The sequence below is a fragment of the Oncorhynchus tshawytscha genome, linkage group LG01, assembly GCF_018296145.1.
Source record: "Oncorhynchus tshawytscha isolate Ot180627B linkage group LG01, Otsh_v2.0, whole genome shotgun sequence".
Classification (NCBI taxonomy): Eukaryota; Metazoa; Chordata; class Actinopteri; order Salmoniformes; family Salmonidae; genus Oncorhynchus; species Oncorhynchus tshawytscha.
The window spans coordinates 662,754-689,596 of NC_056429.1; the positions used below are offsets into that span (position 1 = coordinate 662,754).

The 26,843-nt window shown below is 40.9% G+C and overlaps 1 protein-coding gene across 1 annotated transcript in view; it reads left to right on the forward strand.

Annotated features, from left to right (window-relative positions):
• LOC121838805 (TBC1 domain family member 2B-like) overlaps positions 1–26,843 on the forward strand; it is a 68,461-nt gene that overhangs the window by 21,243 nt on the left and 20,375 nt on the right. Inside the window, 2 exon segments of the mRNA XM_042323012.1 lie at positions 14,347–14,618; positions 24,069–24,311. Of these exon segments, the coding sequence (XP_042178946.1) occupies positions 14,347–14,618; positions 24,069–24,311 (515 nt within the window).

Below are 26,843 nucleotides of genomic sequence, written 5' to 3' on the forward strand. Positions count from 1 at the left end.
CTCTGTCCCCTTCCTGACCCCACACACCACCACCTCCTTCTCTTCTTCACCCTCTGTCCCCTTCCCTGACCCTCACCACCTCCTCCTCACCCTCTGTCCCCTTCCTGACCCTCACCACCTCCTCCTCCTCCTCTGTCCCCTTCCTGACCCTCACCTCCTTCTCCTCCTCACCCTCTGTTCCCTTCCTGACCCTCACCACCTCCTTCTCCTCCTCACACTCTGTCCCCTTCCTGACCCCACCACCACCACCTCCTCCTTCTCTTCTTCACCCTCTGTCCCCTTCCCTGACCCTCACCACCTCCTCCTCACCCTCTGTCCCCTTCCTGACCCTCACCACCTCCTCCTCCTCCTCCTCACCCTCTGTCCCCTTCCTGACCCTCACCACCTCCTCCTCACCCTCTGTCCCCTTCCTGACCCTCACCACCTCCTCCTCCTCCTCACCCTCTGTCCCCTTCCTGACCCTCACCACCTCCTCCTCTTCCTCACCCTCTGTGCCCTTCCTGACCCTCACCACCTCCTCCTCTTCCTCACCCTCTGTCCCTTTCCTGACCCTCACCACCTCCTCCTCTTCCTCACCCTCTGTCCCTTTCCTGACCCTCACCACCTCCTCCTCTTCCTCACCCTCTGTCCCCTTCCTGACCCTCACCACCTCCTCTTCCTCACCCTCTGTCCCCTTCCTGACCCTCACCTCCTCCTCCTCTTCCTCGCCCTCTGTCCCCTTCCTGACCCTCACCCTCCTCCTCCTCACCCTCTGTCCCCTTCTCTACCTAACATTATTCAGCTGGTCTATATAATAATACACACAACTCTACCTAACATTATTCAGCTGGTCTGTAGAGATAATACACAACTCCACCTAACATTATTCAGCTGGTCTGTAGAGATAATACACACAACTCTACCTAACATTATTCAGCTGGTCTATATAATAATACACACAACTCTACCTAACATTATTCAGCTGGTCTGTAGAGATAATACACACAACTCTACCTAACATTATTCAGCTGGTCTATATAATAATACACACAACTCTATCTAACATTATTCAGCTGGTCTATATAATAATACACACAACTCCACCTAACATTATTCAGCTGGTCTGTAGAGATAATACACACAACTCCACCTAACATTATTCAGCTGGTCTATAGAGATAATACACACAACTCTATAACATTATTCAGCTGGTCTGTAGAGATAATACACACAACTCCACCTAACATTATTCAGCTGGTCTATATAATAATACACACAACTCCACCTAACATTATTCAGCTGGTCTGTAGAGATAATACACACAACTCCACCTAACATTATTCAGCTGGTCTGTAGAGATAATACACACAACTCTATAACATTATTCAGCTGGTCTGTAGAGATAATACACACAACTCTACCTAACATTATTCAGCTGGTCTATATAATAATACACACAACTCCACCTAACATTATTCAGCTGGTCTGTAGAGATAATACACACAACTCCACCTAACATTATTCAGCTGGTCTGTAGAGATAATACACACAACTCTATCTAACATTATTCAGCTGGTCTGTAGAGATAATACACACAACTCTACCTAACATTATTCAGCTGGTCTATATAATAATACACACAACTCTACCTAACATTATTCAGCTGGTCTATATAATAATACACACAACTCTACCTAACATTATTCAGCTGGTCTATATAATAATACACACAACTCTACCTAACATTATTCAGCTGGTCTATATAATAATACACACAACTCTATCTAACATTATTCAGCTGGTCTGTAGAGATAATACACACAACTCCACCTAACATTATTCAGCTGGTCTGTAGAGATAATACACACAACTCTATCTAACATTATTCAGCTGGTCTGTAGAGATAATACACACAACTCCACCTAACATTATTCAGCTGGTCTGTAGAGATAATACACACAACTCTATCTAACATTATTCAGCTGGTCTGTAGAGATAATACACACAACTCCACCTAACGTTATTCAGCTGGTCTGTAGAGATAATACACACAACTCCACCTAACATTATTCAGCTGGTCTATATAATAATACACACAACTCTACCTAACATTATTCAGCTGGTCTATATAATAATACACACAACTCTACCTAACATTATTCAGCTGGTCTATATAATAATACACACAACTCTACCTAACATTATTCAGCTGGTCTGTAGAGATAATACACACAACTCTACCTAACATTATTCAGCTGGTCTATATAATAATACACACAACTCTACCTAACATTATTCAGCTGGTCTATATAATAATACACACAACTCTACCTAACATTATTCAGCTGGTCTGTAGAGATAATACACACAACTCCACCTAACATTATTCAGCTGGTCTATATAATAATACACACAACTCTACCTAACATTATTCAGCTGGTCTGTAGAGATAATACACACAACTCCACCTAACATTATTCAGCTGGTCTGTAGAGATAATACACACAACTCTATCTAACATTATTCAGCTGGTCTGTAGAGATAATACACACAACTCCACCTAACATTATTCAGCTGGTCTGTAGAGATAATACACACAACTCCACCTAACATTATTCAGCTGGTCTGTAGAGATAATACACACAACTCCACCTAACATTATTCAGCTGGTCTGTAGAGATAATACACACAACTCCACCTAACATTATTCAGCTGGTCTGTAGAGATAATACACACAACTCTATCTAACATTATTCAGCTGGTCTGTTGAGATAATACACACAACTCTACCTAACATTATTCAGCTGGTCTGTAGAGATAATACACACAACTCTATCTAACATTATTCAGCTGGTCTGTAGAGATAATACACACAACTCTATCTAACATTATTCAGCTGGTCTATATAATAATACACACAACTCTACCTAACATTATTCAGCTGGTCTGTAGAGATAATACACACAACTCCACCTAACATTATTCAGCTGGTCTATATAATAATACACACAACTCTACCTAACATTATTCAGCTGGTCTATATAATAATACACACAACTCCACCTAACATTATTCAGCTGGTCTGTAGAGATAATACACACAACTCCACCTAACATTATTCAGCTGGTCTATAGAGATAATACACACAACTCTATAACATTATTCAGCTGGTCTGTAGAGATAATACACACAACTCCACCTAACATTATTCAGCTGGTCTATATAATAATACACACAACTCCACCTAACATTATTCAGCTGGTCTGTAGAGATAATACACACAACTCCACCTAACATTATTCAGCTGGTCTGTAGAGATAATACACACAACTCTATCTAACATTATTCAGCTGGTCTGTAGAGATAATACACACAACTCCACCTAACATTATTCAGCTGGTCTGTAGAGATAATACACACAACTCCACCTAACATTATTCAGCTGGTCTGTAGAGATAATACACACAACTCCACCTAACATTATTCAGCTGGTCTGTAGAGATAATACACACAACTCTATCTAACATTATTCAGCTGGTCTGTAGAGATAATACACACAACTCTACCTAACATTATTCAGCTGGTCTATATAATAATACACACAACTCTACCTAACATTATTCAGGTGGTCTATATAATAATACACACAACTCTACCTAACATTATTCAGCTGGTCTATATAATAATACACACAACTCTACCTAACATTATTCAGCTGGTCTATATAATAATACACACAACTCTATCTAACATTATTCAGCTGGTCTGTAGAGATAATACACACAACTCCACCTAACATTATTCAGCTGGTCTGTAGAGATAATACACACAACTCCACCTAACATTATTCAGCTGGTCTGTAGAGATAATACACACAACTCCACCTAACATTATTCAGCTGGTCTGTAGAGATAATACACACAACTCTATCTAACATTATTCAGCTGGTCTGTAGAGATAATACACACAACTCCACCTAACGTTATTCAGCTGGTCTGTAGAGATAATACACACAACTCCACCTAACATTATTCAGCTGGTCTATATAATAATACACACAACTCTACCTAACATTATTCAGCTGGTCTATATAATAATACACACAACTCTACCTAACATTATTCAGCTGGTCTATATAATAATACACACAACTCTACCTAACATTATTCAGCTGGTCTGTAGAGATAATACACACAACTCTACCTAACATTATTCAGCTGGTCTATATAATAATACACACAACTCTACCTAACATTATTCAGCTGGTCTATATAATAATACACACAACTCTACCTAACATTATTCAGCTGGTCTGTAGAGATAATACACACAACTCCACCTAACATTATTCAGCTGGTCTATATAATAATACACACAACTCTACCTAACATTATTCAGCTGGTCTGTAGAGATAATACACACAACTCCACCTAACATTATTCAGCTGGTCTGTAGAGATAATACACACAACTCTATCTAACATTATTCAGCTGGTCTGTAGAGATAATACACACAACTCCACCTAACATTATTCAGCTGGTCTGTAGAGATAATACACACAACTCCACCTAACATTATTCAGCTGGTCTGTAGAGATAATACACACAACTCCACCTAACATTATTCAGCTGGTCTGTAGAGATAATACACACAACTCCACCTAACATTATTCAGCTGGTCTGTAGAGATAATACACACAACTCTATCTAACATTATTCAGCTGGTCTGTTGAGATAATACACACAACTCTACCTAACATTATTCAGCTGGTCTGTAGAGATAATACACACAACTCTATCTAACATTATTCAGCTGGTCTGTAGAGATAATACACACAACTCTATCTAACATTATTCAGCTGGTCTATATAATAATACACACAACTCTACCTAACATTATTCAGCTGGTCTGTAGAGATAATACACACAACTCCACCTAACATTATTCAGCTGGTCTATATAATAATACACACAACTCTACCTAACATTATTCAGCTGGTCTATATAATAATACACACAACTCCACCTAACATTATTCAGCTGGTCTGTAGAGATAATACACACAACTCCACCTAACATTATTCAGCTGGTCTATAGAGATAATACACACAACTCTATAACATTATTCAGCTGGTCTGTAGAGATAATACACACAACTCCACCTAACATTATTCAGCTGGTCTATATAATAATACACACAACTCCACCTAACATTATTCAGCTGGTCTGTAGAGATAATACACACAACTCCACCTAACATTATTCAGCTGGTCTGTAGAGATAATACACACAACTCTATAACATTATTCAGCTTGTCTGTAGAGATAATACACACAACTCTACCTAACATTATTCAGCTGGTCTATATAATAATACACACAACTCCACCTAACATTATTCAGCTGGTCTGTAGAGATAATACACACAACTCCACCTAACATTATTCAGCTGGTCTGTAGAGATAATACACACAACTCTATCTAACATTATTCAGCTGGTCTGTAGAGATAATACACACAACTCCACCTAACATTATTCAGCTGGTCTGTAGAGATAATACACACAACTCCACCTAACATTATTCAGCTGGTCTGTAGAGATAATACACACAACTCCACCTAACATTATTCAGCTGGTCTGTAGAGATAATACACACAACTCTATCTAACATTATTCAGCTGGTCTGTAGAGATAATACACACAACTCCACCTAACGTTATTCAGCTGGTCTGTAGAGATAATACACACAACTCCACCTAACATTATTCAGCTGGTCTATATAATAATACACACAACTCTACCTAACATTATTCAGCTGGTCTATATAATAATACACACAACTCTACCTAACATTATTCAGCTGGTCTATATAATAATACACACAACTCTACCTAACATTATTCAGCTGGTCTATATAATAATACACACAACTCTACCTAACATTATTCAGCTGGTCTGTAGAGATAATACACACAACTCTACCTAACATTATTCAGCTGGTCTATAGAGATAATACACACAACTCTATCTAACATTATTCAGCTGGTCTATATAATAATACACACAACTCTACCTAACATTATTCAGCTGGTCTATATAATAATACACACAACTCTACCTAACATTATTCAGCTGGTCTATATAATAATACACACAACTCTACCTAACATTATTCAGCTGGTCTGTAGAGATAATACACACAACTCTACCTAACATTATTCAGCTGGTCTATAGAGATAATACACACAACTCTATCTAACATTATTCAGCTGGTCTATATAATAATACACACAACTCTACCTAACATTATTCAGCTGGTCTATATAATAATACACACAACTCCACCTAACATTATTCAGCTGGTCTGTAGAGATAATACACACAACTCTATCTAACATTATTCAGCTGGTCTGTTGAGATAATACACACAACTCTACCTAACATTATTCAGCTGGTCTGTAGAGATAATACACACAACTCTATCTAACATTATTCAGCTGGTCTGTAGAGATAATACACACAACTCTATCTAACATTATTCAGCTGGTCTATATAATAATACACACAACTCTACCTAACATTATTCAGCTGGTCTGTAGAGATAATACACACAACTCCACCTAACATTATTCAGCTGGTCTATATAATAATACACACAACTCTACCTAACATTATTCAGCTGGTCTATATAATAATACACACAACTCCACCTAACATTATTCAGCTGGTCTGTAGAGATAATACACACAACTCCACCTAACATTATTCAGCTGGTCTATAGAGATAATACACACAACTCTATAACATTATTCAGCTGGTCTGTAGAGATAATACACACAACTCCACCTAACATTATTCAGCTGGTCTATATAATAATACACACAACTCCACCTAACATTATTCAGCTGGTCTGTAGAGATAATACACACAACTCCACCTAACATTATTCAGCTGGTCTGTAGAGATAATACACACAACTCTATAACATTATTCAGCTTGTCTGTAGAGATAATACACACAACTCTACCTAACATTATTCAGCTGGTCTATATAATAATACACACAACTCCACCTAACATTATTCAGCTGGTCTGTAGAGATAATACACACAACTCCACCTAACATTATTCAGCTGGTCTGTAGAGATAATACTGGTCATTATTCAGCTGGTCTGTAGAGATAATACACACAACTCCACCTAACATTATTCAGCTGGTCTGTAGAGATAATACACACAACTCCACCTAACATTATTCAGCTGGTCTGTAGAGATAATACACACAACTCCACCTAACATTATTCAGCTGGTCTGTAGAGATAATACACACAACTCTACCTAACATTATTCAGCTGGTCTGTAGAGATAATACACACAACTCCACCTAACATTATTCAGCTGGTCTGTAGAGATAATACACACAACTCCACCTAACATTATTCAGCTGGTCTATATAATAATACACACAACTCTACCTAACATTATTCAGCTGGTCTATAATAATACACACAACTCTACCTAACATTATTCAGCTGGTCTGTATAGATAATACACACAACTCTACCTAACATTATTCAGCTGGTCTGTAGAGATAATACACACAACTCTACCTAACATTATTCAGCTGGTCTATATAATAATACACACAACTCTACCTAACATTATTCAGCTGGTCTATATAATAATACACACAACTCTACCTAACATTATTCAGCTGGTCTATATAATAATACACACAACTCTACCTAACATTATTCAGCTGGTCTGTAGAGATAATACACACAACTCTACCTAACATTATTCAGCTGGTCTATATAATAATACACACAACTCTACCTAACATTATTCAGCTGGTCTATATAATAATACACACAACTCTACCTAACATTATTCAGCTGGTCTGTAAGATAATACACACAACTCCACCTAACATTATTCAGCTGGTCTATATAATAATACACACAACTCTACCTAACATTATTCAGCTGGTCTATATAATAATACACACAACTCTACCTAACATTATTCAGCTGGTCTATATAATAATACACACAACTCTATCTAACATTATTCAGCTGGTCTGTTGAGATAATACACACAACTCTACCTAACATTATTCAGCTGGTCTGTAGAGATAATACACACAACTCTATCTAACATTATTCAGCTGGTCTGTTGAGATAATACACACAACTCTACCTAACATTATTCAGCTGGTCTGTAGAGATAATACACACAACTCTATCTAACATTATTCAGCTGGTCTGTAGAGATAATACACACAACTCTATCTAACATTATTCAGCTGGTCTATATAATAATACACACAACTCTACCTAACATTATTCAGCTGGTCTGTAGAGATAATACACACAACTCCACCTAACATTATTCAGCTGGTCTATATAATAATACACACAACTCTACCTAACATTATTCAGCTGGTCTGTAGAGATAATACACACAACTCCACCTAACATTATTCAGCTGGTCTATAGAGATAATACACACAACTCTATCTAACATTATTCAGCTGGTCTATATAATAATACACACAACTCTACCTAACATTATTCAGCTGGTCTATATAATAATACACACAACTCTACCTAACATTATTCAGCTGGTCTGTAGAGATAATACACACAACTCCACCTAACATTATTCAGCTGGTCTATATAATAATACACACAACTCCACCTAACATTATTCAGCTGGTCTATATAATAATACACACAACTCTACCTAACATTATTCAGCTGGTCTATATAATAATACACACAACTCTACCTAACATTATTCAGCTGGTCTGTAGAGATAATACACACAACTCTATCTAACATTATTCAGCTGGTCTATATAATAATACACACAACTCCACCTAACATTATTCAGCTGGTCTATATAATAATACACACAACTCTACCTAACATTATTCAGCTGGTCTATATAATAATACACACAACTCCACCTAACATTATTCAGCTGGTCTATATAATAATACACACAACTCTACCTAACATTATTCAGCTGGTCTATATAATAATACACACAACTCTATCTAACATTATTCAGCTGGTCTGTTGAGATAATACACACAACTCTATCTAACATTATTCAGCTGGTCTGTAGCGATAATACACACAACTCTACCTAACATTATTCAGCTGGTCTATAGAGATAATACACACAACTCTATCTAACATTATTCAGCTGGTCTATATAATAATACACACAACTCTACCTAACATTATTCAGCTGGTCTGTAGAGATAATACACACAACTCCACCTAACATTATTCAGCTGGTCTGTAGAGATAATACACACAACTCCACCTAACATTATTCAGCTGGTCTGTAGAGATAATACACACAACTCCACCTAACATTATTCAGCTGGTCTATATAATAATACACACAACTCTACCTAACATTATTCAGCTGGTCTATATAATAATACACACAACTCTACCTAACATTATTCAGCTGGTCTATATAATAATACACACAACTCTACCTAACATTATTCAGCTGGTCTGTAGAGATAATACACACAACTCCACCTAACATTATTCAGCTGGTCTGTAGAGATAATACACACAACTCTACCTAACATTATTCAGCTGGTCTGTAGAGATAATACACACAACTCTATAACATTATTCAGCTGGTCTATAGAGATAATACACACAACTCTACCTAACATTATTCAGCTGGTCTGTAGAGATAATACACACAACTCTATCTAACATTATTCAGCTGGTCTGTAGAGATAATACACACAACTCTATCTAACATTATTCAGCTGGTCTATATAATAATACACACAACTCCACCTAACATTATTCAGCTGGTCTATATAATAATACACACAACTCTACCTAACATTATTCAGCTGGTCTATATAATAATACACACAACTCCACCTAACATTATTCAGCTGGTCTGTAGAGATAATACACACAACTCCACCTAACATTATTCAGCTGGTCTATAGAGATAATACACACAACTCTATAACATTATTCAGCTGGTCTGTAGAGATAATACACACAACTCCACCTAACATTATTCAGCTGGTCTATATAATAATACACACAACTCCACCTAACATTATTCAGCTGGTCTGTAGAGATAATACACACAACTCCACCTAACATTATTCAGCTGGTCTGTAGAGATAATACACACAACTCTATCTAACATTATTCAGCTGGTCTGTAGAGATAATACACACAACTCTACCTAACATTATTCAGCTGGTCTGTAGAGATAATACACACAACTCCACCTAACATTATTCAGCTGGTCTGTAGAGATAATACACACAACTCCACCTAACATTATTCAGCTGGTCTGTAGAGATAATACACACAACTCTATCTAACATTATTCAGCTGGTCTGTAGAGATAATACACACAACTCCACCTAACGTTATTCAGCTGGTCTGTAGAGATAATACACACAACTCCACCTAACATTATTCAGCTGGTCTATATAATAATACACACAACTCTACCTAACATTATTCAGCTGGTCTATATAATAATACACACAACTCTACCTAACATTATTCAGCTGGTCTATATAATAATACACACAACTCTACCTAACATTATTCAGCTGGTCTATATAATAATACACACAACTCTACCTAACATTATTCAGCTGGTCTGTAGAGATAATACACACAACTCTACCTAACATTATTCAGCTGGTCTATAGAGATAATACACACAACTCTATCTAACATTATTCAGCTGGTCTATATAATAATACACACAACTCTACCTAACATTATTCAGCTGGTCTATATAATAATACACACAACTCTACCTAACATTATTCAGCTGGTCTATATAATAATACACACAACTCTACCTAACATTATTCAGCTGGTCTGTAGAGATAATACACACAACTCTACCTAACATTATTCAGCTGGTCTATATAATAATACACACAACTCTACCTAACATTATTCAGCTGGTCTATATAATAATACACACAACTCTACCTAACATTATTCAGCTGGTCTGTAGAGATAATACACACAACTCTACCTAACATTATTCAGCTGGTCTATATAATAATACACACAACTCTACCTAACATTATTCAGCTGGTCTATATAATAATACACACAACTCTACCTAACATTATTCAGCTGGTCTATATAATAATACACACAACTCTATCTAACATTATTCAGCTGGTCTGTAGAGATAATACACACAACTCCACCTAACATTATTCAGCTGGTCTGTAGGGATAATACACACAACTCTATCTAACATTATTCAGCTGGTCTGTTGAGATAATACACACAACTCTACCTAACATTATTCAGCTGGTCTGTAGAGATAATACACACAACTCTATCTAACATTATTCAGCTGGTCTGTAGAGATAATACACACAACTCTATCTAACATTATTCAGCTGGTCTATATAATAATACACACAACTCCACCTAACATTATTCAGCTGGTCTGTAGAGATAATACACACAACTCCACCTAACATTATTCAGCTGGTCTATATAATAATACACACAACTCTATCTAACATTATTCAGCTGGTCTGTAGAGATAATACACACAACTCCACCTAACATTATTCAGCTGGTCTGTAGGGATAATACACACAACTCTATCTAACATTATTCAGCTGGTCTATATAATAATACACACAACTCTACCTAACATTATTCAGCTGGTCTATATAATAATACACACAACTCTACCTAACATTATTCAGCTGGTCTGTAGAGATAATACACAACTCCACCTAACATTATTCAGCTGGTCTGTAGAATAATACACACAACTCTACCTAACATTATTCAGCTGGTCTATATAATAATACACACAACTCTACCTAACATTATTCAGCTGGTCTATATAATAATACACACAACTCTACCTAACATTATTCAGCTGGTCTGTAGAGATAATACACACAACTCTATCTAACATTATTCAGCTGGTCTATATAATAATACACACAACTCTACCTAACATTATTCAGCTGGTCTATATAATAATACACACAACTCTACCTAACATTATTCAGCTGGTCTATATAATAATACACACAACTCCACCTAACATTATTCAGCTGGTCTATATAATAATACACACAACTCTACCTAACATTATTCAGCTGGTCTATATAATAATACACACAACTCTATCTAACATTATTCAGCTGGTCTGTTGAGATAATACACACAACTCTATCTAACATTATTCAGCTGGTCTGTAGCGATAATACACACAACTCTACCTAACATTATTCAGCTGGTCTATAGAGATAATACACACAACTCTATCTAACATTATTCAGCTGGTCTATATAATAATACACACAACTCTACCTAACATTATTCAGCTGGTCTGTAGAGATAATACACACAACTCCACCTAACATTATTCAGCTGGTCTGTAGAGATAATACACACAACTCCACCTAACATTATTCAGCTGGTCTGTAGAGATAATACACACAACTCCACCTAACATTATTCAGCTGGTCTATATAATAATACACACAACTCTACCTAACATTATTCAGCTGGTCTATATAATAATACACACAACTCTACCTAACATTATTCAGCTGGTCTATATAATAATACACACAACTCTACCTAACATTATTCAGCTGGTCTGTAGAGATAATACACACAACTCCACCTAACATTATTCAGCTGGTCTGTAGAGATAATACACACAACTCTACCTAACATTATTCAGCTGGTCTGTAGAGATAATACACACAACTCTATAACATTATTCAGCTGGTCTATAGAGATAATACACACAACTCTACCTAACATTATTCAGCTGGTCTATATAATAATACACACAACTCTATCTAACATTATTCAGCTGGTCTGTAGAGATAATACACACAACTCTACCTAACATTATTCAGCTGGTCTATATAATAATACACACAACTCTACCTAACATTATTCAGCTGGTCTATATAATAATACACACAACTCTACCTAACATTATTCAGCTGGTCTATATAATAATACACACAACTCTATCTAACATTATTCAGCTGGTCTGTAGAGATAATACACACAACTCTATCTAACATTATTCAGCTGGTCTATATAATAATACACACAACTCTACCTAACATTATTCAGCTGGTCTGTAGAGATAATACACACAACTCTATCTAACATTATTCAGCTGGTCTATATAATAATACACACAACTCTACCTAACATTATTCAGCTGGTCTATATAATAATACACACAACTCTACCTAACATTATTCAGCTGGTCTGTAGAGATAATACACACAACTCTATCTAACATTATTCAGCTGGTCTATATAATAATACACACAACTCTAACATTATTCAGCTGGTCTGTAGACATAATACACACAACTCTATCTAACATTATTCAGCTGGTCTGTAGCGATAATACACACAACTCTATCTAACATTATTCAGCTGGTCTGTAAAGATAATGGCCAAGTAAATAAAAATAGCAGCACAACATTGCTTAAACTCAAGGGCAATGGTGACATCATTATGGACCTTTTAAGGTTGCAGTGACACATCCATAACCTGAGTGGAAACCAGATTGCATACCATAGAGAATACTATAGACATCAAGAAAGCCAGTCAGTTGATTATTGACAAGTTTATACAACACTTTTGATAAACAAGGCAAAATAGAAATAGGCCTTTAACAGTTAGGATCAGCTTGATCTCCCCTTTAAATAAAGGACAAACCGTGGCTGCCTTCCAAGCAATGGGAACCTCCCCAGAGAGGAGACACAGGTTAAAAAGGTCAGAGATAGGCTTGGTGATGATAGGGGCAGCAAGTTTCAGGAGCTCCTCTAGCACCTCGGACTCAGTGACTCCCTGCAGGGAGAAACTTTGTAGCGGGGCAGGGGAAAAAGAGGGAGAAGCATCGGGATAGTCACATTACAAGGGGTGGGAGATGAGGAAATTTTGGACAGGCAAGGAGGCATGGTTGAGTCAAATAGGAATCCTGACTTAATGAAGTGGTGATTAAAGAGCTCAGCCATGTGCTCCTTGTCAGTAACAACATCATCAACATTAAGGGACATGGGCAGCTGTGAGGAGGAGGGTTTATTCTCCTGGTCTTTAACTGTTTTCCAGAACTTCTTGAGGTTAGACCCACAGAGAGATAACGGCTCCACCTTTGACCTTCCGGATAGCCTGAGTGCACTAAGTTTAACTAACTCTAAATCTATATTTTTGTAAAAACATGCTGAAAAATGCAGGAAGACTGCAGTCACTGTATCTGAAGGCACTGTATCTGAAGGAACTGTATCTATAGTAATCCCTCCCTCTGACCTCTCACCCCCAGACTCCATTGGTTCTCCATTCACATTTGACTTCGGGCGGAGCAGCAGTTCCTCGTTGCGGCCCAAGCGGCCCACTCTGCGGGACATAATGGGTTCAGGGAGGTTAGGACGCAGCACAGAGAGCTCTTCCCCCTCTTCTCAGACCACACCCCCAGTGGAGTGTAACGGCAGCAGGACCAATGAGCTGCAGCTCCGCCTCCAGAGCCAGGAACAGGAACTGACACGCCTCCACGAGGAGAACAACAACCTGACTGAGGAGTTAACCTCCCAGAAGGTAAGGTCATAGAGAAACACGCACACAGACGCGTGCACATTTATTTGTAAAAATCTGATTCTACTGCTTGTGTCAGTTACTTGATGTTGAATAGAGTTCCATGTAGTCATGGCTCTATGTAGTACCGTGTGGCTCCCATAGTCTGTTCTGGACTTAGGGACTGTGAAGAGACCTCTTGTGGCATGTCAGGTGGGGTATGCATGGGTGTCCGAGCTGTGTGCCAGTAGTTTAGACAGACAGCTCGGTGCCTTCAACATGTCAATACCTTTCATAAATAAAAGAACTGATAAGTCAACCTCTCCTCCACTTTCAGCTAGGAGAGATTGACATGCATATTATTAATGCATATTGCTACGCCCCAAGATGGCGTAGCAGTCGGATTGCCTTGTCCTGTCCCGTGTAAATATAGTTTTCCTCTTTTTTGTTGTATATATTTCGGATATATTTTAATCTCACTTTCCATCTACGGACTGAATATACTCTCCTGCAACCTGCCTCACCCAATGTGGTACGGATCTGCTATTTTATACTTTAGATCCGGAACCCCCATCAGAAGCTTACTAGCTAGAAGTCAGTTAGCCCCTGCTAGCGGTCTTCACCGATAACTCGTACACCAGCCAGCCTCAGCTCGGTCAATACCTGCCAGTCTGCACAGCACGATATCAACCCAGAGCATTTCGGACTGCTTTTTTCTCTACCACATCTCCGGATTCCTACCGCAAGCTCTGAACCTTTACACCGGATCATCGCAGCTAGCTAGCTGCTATCTGAGTGGCTACTTCTGGCTAACGTCTCTGTCCCGAAGCAAGCACCAGTTAGCCTTGAGCTAGCCTCGAGCTAGGCCCATCTCCTGGCTAGCCGAAGAGGTCCACCAGCCAATTTTTGGGCAACAATACCTCTTTTGCCAATTGTCCTGGACCCTTTACTGCCAACACGGAGCCCCGCCGATCCGTCACGACTGGTCTGCCGACGTAATCATCCGAGGTGGTTTCAACAGGCTCTTTCGTTGCGACATCGCCGAAGGCCCATCTGCTAGCCCCGGCCCGCTAGCTGTCTGAATCGCCATGTCTCCAGCCGTGCTCTGCCCAATATGCCTTAGCTAGCCCTTTTGTCCCACCCCCCACACATGCGGTGACCTCACCTGGCTTAACTGGTGCCTCTATAGACAAAACCTCTCTCATCGTCACTCAATGCCTAGGTTTACCTCTACTGTATTCACATCCTACCATACCCTTGTCTCTACATTATGCCTTGAATCTATTATTCCGCGCCCAGAAATCTGCTCCTTTCACTCTCTGTTTCGAACGCACTAGACGACCAGTTCCTATAGCCTTTAGCCGTACCCTCATCCTACTTCTCCTCTGTTCCTCTGGTGATGTAGAGGTTAAGCCAGGCCCTGCAGACCCCAGCACCATCCCCAATCCCCAGGCGTTCTCATTTGTTGACTTCTGTAACTGTAAAAGCCTTGGTTTCATGCATGGTAATATTATAAGCCTCCTTCCTAAGTTTGTTTTACTCACTGCTTTAGCACACTCCGTCAACCCGGATGTCCTGTGTCTGAATCCTGGCTTAGGAAAGCCACCAAAAATCCTGAAATTTCCATCCCCAATTACAACATTTTATGACAAGATAGAACTGCCAAAGGGGGCGGAGTTGCAATCTACTGCAGAGACAGCCTGCAGATTTCTGTCATACTATCCAGGTCTGTGCTCAAACAATTCTAGCTTTTAAAAATACACCTTTCCAGAAACAAGTCTACAATTCGAGCTTCTCACCGTTGCCGCTTGTTATAGACCCCCCTCGGCCCCCAGCTGTGCCCTAGACAACATATGTGTATTGATTGCCCCCCATCTATCTTCAGAGTTCGTACTGTTAGGTGACCTAAACCGGGATGTGCTTAACACCCCGGCCATCCTACAATCTAAGCTAGATGCCCTCAATCTCACACAAATTATCAAGGAAGCTACCAGGTACAACCCTAAATCAGTAAACATAGGCACCCTCTTAGATATCATCCTGGATCTCAGTTATCATTGCCTCATTGCCTGCATCCGTAATGGGTCCGCGGTGAAACGACCACCCCTCATCACTGTCAAATGCTCCCTAAAACACTTCAGCAAGCAGGCCTTTCTAATCGATCTGGCCCAGGTATCCTAGAAGGATATTGACCTCATTCCGTCAGTAGAGGATGCCTGGTTGCTCTTTAAAAGTGCTTTTCTCACCATCTTAAATACGCATGCTCCATTCAAAAATGTAGAACTAAGAACAGATATAGCCCTTGGTTCACCTCAGTCCTGACTGCTCTTGACCAGCACAAAAACCTCCTGTTGCGTTCTGCATTAGCATCGAATAGCCCCCGCTTTTCAGGGAAGTCAGGAGCCAATATACACAGTCAGTTAGGAAAGCAAAGGCTAGCTTTTTCAAACAGAAATTTGCATCCTGTAGCACTAATTACAAAAGTTTTGGGACACTGTAAAGTCCATGGAGAATAAGAGAACCTCCTCCCAGCTGCCCACTGCACTGAGGATAGGAATCACTGTCACCACAGATATATCCAATTTTAATTTATATATAATAAATTCAATAAGTGTTTTTCTATGGCTGGCCAAGCTTTCTACCTGGCTACCCCTACCCCGGCCAACAGCTCTGCACACCCTGCAGAAACTTTCCCAAGCCTCCCCCGCTTCCCTTCAGCCAACTCCAGACAGCTGATGTTCTGAAAGAGCTGCAAGATTTGGATCCCTACAAATCAGCTGGGCTAGACAATCTGGACCCTAAAATTATCTGCCGAAATTGTTGCAATGCGTATTACTAGCCTGTTCAACCTCTCTTTCGTATTGTCTGAGACCCTGAAAGATTGGAAAGCTGCCACGGTCATCCCCCTCTTCAAAGGGGGATACGACACCATTCTGTATACATATGGCCCTTCTTTGGACACTGTGTTAACAAACCTCCAAACGAGCTTCAATGCCATACAACTCTCCTTCCGTGGCCTCCAACTGCTTTTAAATGCTAGTAAAACTAAATGCATGCTCTTCAACCGACTGCTGCCCTTATCCGCCCGCCCCACTAGCATCACTACTCTGGACGGTTCTGACTTAGAATATGTGGACGACTACAAATACCTAGGTGTCTGGTTAGACTAAACTCTCCATCCAGACTCACATTAAGCATCTCCAATCCAATATTAATCTAGAATCGGCTTCCTATTTCACAACAAAGCATCCTTCACTCATGCTGCTGTTGTGTCTTTACTATCATTAACTGAAGACTGATAGTTTTTCTCAAAGATTCTCTGTAATGAGTTATTACGCGATTAGACTAATTAATCATGTAACCGTAATTACTAGGAAGTCGGGGCACCAAGGAAAAATATTCAGATTACAAAGTTATAATTTCCTAAAATAACTATTCAGATATTTTATCTGATCAATTAGTCTTCGAATTAATGAATTATTTACTTTACCTCACGTTAGTCTCATTCCAAACATCGTAAATGGTTGGTTATCTGCACGAACCCAGTCTTCACTATGAGACATCAATTGTCTTAAATAATGTATTTATTACTAACTAATTCACAGAAATGCATAAACAAACAAACAAGGTAAATGTGGTTACATGAAATGATAGGAGAATGTGCCCTAGTGGGCTAAACCGGCATGGCGGCTTGTTAGACAAGAGGGGGAGTGGGGGTCGACTAAAGTCACTACAAAGTTAATAATTATAACAATTGAAATGCTAATCCTTTACACATGAACGCTCACTCATTCGGGAACAATTGCAATCAATATATATATTTACGCTCAGTGTGTCGTCTTGATCGCTGGTGAAAAGTTTGTTTCTTTTGTAGAATCGTCTCTCTCCCTCTCTCTCTGGGTTGTGGTTAGAGGGGATGGTTCAGAGTGACATTCGTTATAGAATAGCTGTTTCGGCGGTTGTCATTCTTCGCGTTCAATGATACCAAATTCCTAGCTGCAGACTAGTAATTAATATCAAAGACTTGTTCTTATTCTGTCGGTATCGATAGTCTAAGAGTTTAACCACGTATGGTTAAAAGAGTCAGCAATGGTCTACAACCTTTGTCCTCCTAATGGAGAAAAACATGGTCTGCGACCTTTAGCCATCTCGTAATTGAGGTAAGCTCGGTCTGCTGATCGAAAACCCGAGTGAGGGTTTTATTCGGAATGGCCGAAGAGGGCTGTCCCAGGAGGCCTGACCCTAACTGGGCTCAGGGGCGGTCCTCTGATTTAGTTCAAATCCAATTCCCTTTTTTGAGTTTTCCTTCATTAAACAGTCCAAAATCACATTGTAAAATTGTGTAAACAGTATCATACTCTCTCATTCATCTTATACAACAATTAGATGTAAACCTCATATCTGGGGCTATTATATAAACAGCGTTATGGTAATGTGGCCACACCGTCTCCCATGAGCTTCCCCAAGTTATGACAAACGGACCAGTTAGTAGCTGGATTCTTCACCATTTTTATACTTTCTCCGGAACATGAAATTTGTTCGTACCTCAAGTTCTGTGAGGTGGAAGGAATTCCTTTGTTCTCCATGAAAACCTACTCTCTCCATACTGTGTGTCCATGAGGAGATTCTCAGGATTTTGCGATGTGTCTCTGACCACAGCAACCTAGTTCAAGGAGGTAAGGGGGGGTGCAGGGAGAGGGGGGATGGGCTTGCTATACCCAAAGAGGCCAACGTCATGACACTGCCAAACGTACCCTCGTAAAACTGACTATCCTACCGATCCTTGACTTTGGCGATGTCATCTACAAAATAGCCTCCAACACTCTTCTCGACAACTGGATCTAGTCTATCACAGTGCCATCCGTTTTGTCACCAAAGCCCCAAACACTACCCACCACTGCGACCTGTATGCTCTTGTTGGCTGGCCCTCGCTACATATTCGTCGCCAAACCCACTGGCTCCAGGTCATCTATAAGTCTTTGCTAGGTTAAGCCCACCCTTATCTCAGCTCACTGGTCACCATAGCAACACCCAGTAATACCTCGCGCTCCAGCAGGTGTATTTCACTGGTCATCCCCAAACCAACACTTCCTTTGGCCACATTTCCTTCCAGTTCTGTGCTGCCAATGACTGGAACGAATTGCAAAAATTACTGAAGTTGGAGACTTATATCTCCCTATCTAACTTTAAGCACCAGCTGTCAGAGCAGTTTACTGATCACTGCACCTGTACACAGCCCATCTGTAAATAGCCCACCCAACTACCTCATCCCCATATTGTTATTGATCTTCTTGCTCCTTTGCACCCCAGAATCTCTACTTGCACATCATCTGCAGATCTATCACTCCAGTGTTCATGCTAAATTGTAATTATTTTGCCTCCATGGCCTATTTATTGCCTTAACTCCCTAATCTTCTACATTTGCACACACTGTACATTGATGTTTCTATTGTGTTATTGACTGTACGTTTGTTTGTTTAACTTTATTGTTTGTGTCGCACTGCTATGCTTTATCTTGGCCAGGTCGAAGTTGTAAATGAAAACTTGTTCTCAACTGGCCTACCTGGTTAAATAAAGGTGAAATTTAAAATATATATAAAAAATATATATATATATATTAGCTCTCTCCCAGTAGTAACTAACTCATTAGGGTAGCAGCATGCCCGGTAGTAACTAATTTATTAGGGTAGTAGCAGCGTGCCCAATTAACTCATTAGGGTAGCAGGTAGCAACGTGCCCAGTAGTAACTAACTCATTAGGGTAGCAGGTAGCAGCGTGCCCAGTACTAACTCATTAGGGTAGCTGGTGCCCAGTAGTAACTAACTCATTAGGGTAGCAGTGTGCCCAGTAGTAACTAACTCATTAGGTAGCAGGTTGCAGCATGCCTAGTAGTAACTAACTCATTAGCCAGCAGTAGTAACTAACTCATTAGGGTAGCTGCGTGCCCAGTAGTAACTAACTCATTAGGGTAGCAGTGTGCCCAGTAGTATCTAACTCATTAGAGTAGCAGGTTGCAGCATGCCTAGTAGTAACTAACTCATTAGGGTAGCAGGTAGCAGCATGCCAAGTAGTAACTAACTCATTAAAGTAGCAGGTAGCAGCATGCCTTGTAGTATCTAACTCATTAGGGTAGCATGTAGCAGCATGCCAAGTAGTAACTAACTCATTAGAGTAGCAGGTAGCAGCATGCCCAGTAGTAACTAACTCATTAGGGTAGCTGCGTGCCCAGTAGTATCTAACTCATTATGGTAGCAGGTAGCAGCATGCCAAGTAGTAACTAACTCATTAGAGCAGCAGGTAGCAGCATGCCCAGTAGTAACTAACTCATTAGGGTAGCAGCATGCCCAGTAGTAACTAACTCATTCGGGTAGCAGCATGCCCACTAGTAAATAACTCATTAGAGTAGCAGGTAGCAGCATGCCCAGTAGTAACTAACTCATTTGGGTAGCAGCATGCCCAGTAGTAACTGACTCATTAGGGTAGCAGCATGCCCGGTAGTAACTAACTCATTCGGGTAGCAGCATGCCCACTAGTAAATAACTCATTAGAGTAGCAGGTAGCAGCATGCCCAGTAGTAACTAACTCATTTGGGTAGCAGCATGCCCAGTAGTAACTGACTCATGAGGGTAGCAGCATGCCCAGTAGTAACTAACTTATTAGGGTAGCAGGTAGCAGCATGCCCAGTAGAAACTACCTCATTCGGGTAGCAGGTAGCAGCGTGCCCACTAGTAAATAACTCATTAGAGTAGCAGGTAGCAGCATGCCCAGTAGTAACTAACTCATTCGGGTAGCAGCGTGCCCAGTAGTAACCAACTCATTAGGGTAGCTGGTAGCCATGCAGTAGTAAATAACTCATTAGAGTAGCAGGTAGCAGCATGCCCAGTAGTAACTAACTCATTCGGGTAGCAGCGTGCCCAGTAGTAAATAACTCATTAGGGTAGCAGGTAGCAGCATGTCCAATAGTAACTAACTCATTAGGGTAGCTGTGTGCCCAGTAGTATCCAACTCATTAGTGTAGCAGGTAGAAGCATGCCAAGTAGTAACTAACTCATTAGAGTAGCAGGTAGCAGCATGCCCAGTAGTAACTAACTCATGAGGGTAACAGCATGCCCAGTAGTAACTGACTCATGAGGGTAGCAGCATGCCCAGTAGTAATTAACTCATTAGGGTAGCTGTGTGCCCAGTAGTAACTTACTCATTAGGGTAGCTGCGTGCTCAGTAGTATCTAACTCATTAGGGTAGTAACTAACTCATTAGGTAGCAGCAGCCAAGTAGTAACTAACTCATTAGGGTAGCAGCATGCCCAGTAGTAACTAACTCATTAGGGTAGCAGCATGCCCCAAGTAGTAACTAACTCATTAGGGCCCAGTAGACAGGTAGCAGCATGCCCAGTAGAAACTAACTCACTGAGGGTAGCAGCATGTGGCAGGTAGCTCATTAGGGTAGCATGCCCAGTAGTAACTGACTCATGAGGGTAGCTAACTCATTAGGGTAGCAGGTCAGTAGTAGAACTGAACTCATTAGGGTAGGGTAGCAGCATGCCAAGTAGTAACTAACTCATTAGGGTAGCAGCATGCCCAGTAGTAACTGACTCATGAGGGTAGCATGCATGCCCAGTAGTAACTGACTCATGAGGGTAGCAGCATGCCCAGTAGTAACTGACTCATGAGGGTAGCAGCATGCCCAGTAGTAACTGACTCATGAGGGTAGCAGCATGCCCAGTAGTAACTGACTTATTAGGGTAGCAGCATGCCCAGTAGTAACTGACTCATTAGGGTAGCAGCATGCCCAGTAGTAACTAACTCATGAGGGTAGCAGCATGCCCAGTAGTAACTGACTCATGAGGGTAGCAGCATGCCCGGTAGTAAATAACTCATTAGGGTAGCAGGTAGCATGTCCAATAGTAACTAACTCATTAGGGTAGCTGTGTGCCCAGTAGTATCCAACTCATTAGGGTAGCAGGTAGCAGCATGCCAAGTAGTAACTAAGTCATTAGAGTAGCAGGTAGAAGCATGCCCAGTAGTAACTAACTCATTCGGGTAGCAGCGTGACCAGTAGTAAATAACTCATTAGAGTAGCAGGTAGCAGCATGCCCAGTAGTAACTAACTCATTAGGGTAGCAGCATGCCCGGTAGTAACTAACTCATTAGGGTAGCAGGTAGCAGCATGCCCAGTAGAAACTAACTCACTGGAGTGGCAGGTAGCAGTATGCCCAGTAGTTACTGACTCATTAGGGTAGAAGCATGCCCAGGTATAACTCATTCGGGTTGCAGCATGCCCGGTAGTTACTAACTTATTAGGGTAGAAGGTAGCAGCATGCCCAGTAGTAACTAACTCATTCAGGGAACAGCATGCCCGGTAGTAACTAACTCGTTAGGGTAGCAGGTAGCAGAATGCCCAGTAGTAACTAACTCATTAGAGTAGCAGGTAGCAGCATGCCCAGTAGTAACTAACTCATTAGGGTAGCAGCATGCCTAGGTATAACTCATTAGGGTAGCAGCATGCCCGGTAGTAACTAACTCGTTAGGGTAGCAGGTAGCAGAATGCCCAGTAGTAACTAACTCATTAGAGTAGCAGGTAGCAGCGTGCCCAGTAGTAACTAACTCATTTGGGTAGCAGCATGCCCAGTAGTAACTGACTCATGAGGGTAGCAGCATGCCCGGTAGTAAATAACTCATTAGGGTAGCAGGTAGCAGCATGTCCAATAGTAACTAACTCATTAGGGTAGCTGTGTGCCCAGTAGTATCCAACTCATTAGGGTAGCAGGTACCAGCATGCCAAGTAGTAACTAAGTCATTAGAGTAGCAGGTAGAAGCATGCCCAGTAGTAACTAACTCATTCGGGTAGCAGCGTGACCAGTAGTAAATAACTCATTAGAGTAGCAGGTAGCAGCATGCCAAGTAGTAACTAACTCATTAGAGTAGCAGGTAGCAGCGTGCCCAGTAGTAACTAACTCATTTGGGTAGCAGCATGCCCAGGTATAACTCATTAGGTAGCAGCATGCCCGGTAGTAACTAACTCGTTTGGGTAGCAGGTAGCAGAATGCCCAGTAGTAACTAACTCATTAGGGTAGCAGCGTGCCCAGTAGTAAATAACTCATTAGAGTAGCAGGTAGCAGCATTCCCAGTAGTAACTAACTAATTTGAACAGGTAGCCTTGCTGTTAGAGCGTTGATCCAGTAACCTAAAGGGTACTGGTTCAAATCCCAGAGCCGACTAGATGAGAAATGTTCCTTTGTCCTTAAGTAAAGGCACTTAACCCTTACTGCTCCTTGATAAGCGTCTGCTCAATGACTAACATCTAAATGTAATCTGTTTTGCAGACGCATTTTATCCAAAGTGATTTACAGTCATGCCTGCATACATTTTGCATGTGGTTGGCCCTGGGAATCGAACTCACACTGCTGGCATTGCAAGCGCCATGCTCTACCAACTGATCCATACAGGACCACCACTGTCTTCTCTCCTCCACCAGGAGCTGGTCAGACTGCTTCAGCAGACCTTGAGGAGCACCCAGAGGGAGATGCGACCAGCGCCACTATTAACTCCAGTACCTGCCTCACCTCCAGCCCCAGGGTTCCCACAGTCGGACCTAGCCCAGATGGAAGCCCTCCTCCTAGACAGGGATGGTCAGGTCCAGGCCCTGTGCTGCCAGATAGAGCGTCTAGCCCTGGAGAAGGAGAGTCTACAGAGGGAGCTGAAAGGACTGAAGGTCAAGGTTAGAAGAGATACAGGTTTTTGTTCTTCTTGTCTTGATCTCCTTCTTGTTCTTGTTGTTTTTCTTATTATTATTCTTGTATGATTTTATATTTTTAAAACAATACTTAATAACATACACACACAATACCACGTCTCACCTAACCCTAACCACGTCTCACCTAACCCTAACCACGTCTCACCTAACCCTAACCACGTCTCATTGCACCTCCACCTTTATTTAACCAGGTAGGCTAGTTGAGAACAAGTTCTCATTTACAACTGACCAACTGCGACCTGGCCAAGATAAAGCAAAGCAGTGCTACAGAAACAACAACACAGAGCTACACATGGAAATAACAAACATACAGTCAATAATCCAGTAGGGGAAAAGGTATATGTGCAGTGTTTGCAAATGAGGTAAGATAAGGCGAGGTATTTATGATATAGCAATTAAACACTGGAGTGATTGATATGCAGAAGATGAATGTGCAAGTAGAGATACTGGGGTGCAAAGGAGAAAAATAAATAAATACTGTATGGGGATGAGGTAGTTGGACGGGCTATTTACAGATCAGCTATGTACAGGTGCAGTGATCAGTGAGCTGCTCTGACAGCTAGTGCTTAAAGCTAGTGAGGGAGATATGAGTCTCCAGCTTCAGAGATCTTTGTAGTTCGTTCCAGTCATTTGCAGCAGAGAACTGGAAGGAAATGCGGCCAAAGTAGGAATGGGCTTTTAGGATGACCAGTGAGATATACCTGCTGGAGCGCGTGCTACGAGTGGGTGCTGCTATGGTGACCAGTGAACTGAGAAGGCGGGGCTTTACCTAGAAAAGACTTGTAGATGACCTGGAGCCAGTGGGTTTGGCGACGAGTATGAAGCGATGGCCAGCCAACGAAAGCGTACAGGTCGCAATGGTGGGTAGTATATGGGGCTTTGGTGACAAAACGGATGGCACTGTGATAGACTGCATCCAGTTTGTTGAGCAGAGTGTTGGAGGCTATTTTATAGATGACATCACCGAAGTCGAGGATCGGTAGGATGGTCAGTTTTACGAGGGTATGTTTGGCAGCATGAGTGAAGGATGCTTTGTTGCGAAATAGGAAGCCGATTCTAGATTTAATTTTGGATTGGAGATGCTTAATGTGAGTCTGGAAGGAGAGTTGACAGTCTAACCAGACACCTAGGTATTTGTAGTTGTCCATATATTCTAAGTCAGAGCCGTCCAGAGTAGTGATCTTGGACAGGTGGGCAGGTGCAGGCAGCGATCGGTTGAAGAGCATGCATTTAGTTTTACTTGCATTTAAGAGCAGTTGGAGGCCACGGAAGGAGTGTTGTATGGCATTGAAGCTCATCAGGAGGTTAGTTAACACAGTGTCCAAAGAAGGGCCAGATGTATACAGAATGGTGTCATCTGCGTAGAGGTGGATCAGAGAATTACCAGCAGCAAGAGCGACATCATTGATGTATACAGAGAAGAGTCTTACAAATGCTAGTCCAACACCTAACCACAACCCTAACCACATCACCCCTAACCACATCACCCCTCACACCCCTAACCACATCACCCCTAACCACATCACCCCCACATAAAACCTAACTACCCAGTCAGTTAGAATACCTCATGATAAGCTCCAGACAACACTATCTACTACTACTATTTATCAACCCCTGTCTTTTAATTTGAACTCACATGCTCCGGTATTTGAGAAATATTATGTACTGAATAATTCCATGACACTATATACCACCACAAGCCGATGCTGACACTAAGGCTGCATTCAACGAGCGATGGCCATAAGAAAACAAGAAAATGCTCATCCTAGTGGCTGTGATTTTAATGCAGGGATAATCCTACCAGCATGTCACGTGTAACTACAGTAAAAAAAAAATAGAAGTAGAAATAGAAGTGGTCAAATGACACAGATGCGTTGATGAGTTTCCTGCCATCCAGGACCTCTATACCAGGCATGTCAGAGGAAGGCCCTGTATGCTACAGGACTGTTTTGCACAGACTGGAATATGTTCCGTGATTCTTCTGATGGCATTGAGGACTAATACGGTATCAGTCACCGGCTTCATTAATAAGTGCATCGATGACGTCGTTCCCACAGTGACCCTTAGGGGTGTGTGCTTAGTCCCCTCCTGTATTCCCTGTTCACCCACGACTGCATGGCCACGCATGGCTCCAACACATCATTAAGTTTTCTGAAGACACGACAGTGGTGCCAGGACGACAACCTCTCACTCAACGTGAGCAAGACAAAGGAGCTTATTGTGGACTACAGGAAAATCAGGAACGAGCACGCCCCCATTCTCATCGATGGGGCTGTAGTGGAGCAGGTTGAGAGCTTCAAGTTCCTTGGTGTCCACATCGCTAAGGATTTATCAAGGTCCAACAACACCAAGACAGTCATGAAGAGGTTACGACAACACCTATTCTCCCTCTGGAGGCAAAAAAAGATTTGGGACCTCAGATCCTCAAAAAGTTACACAGCTGCACAATTGAGAGCATGGTTGTATCATCACTTGATATGCTGCACGGCATCCAAC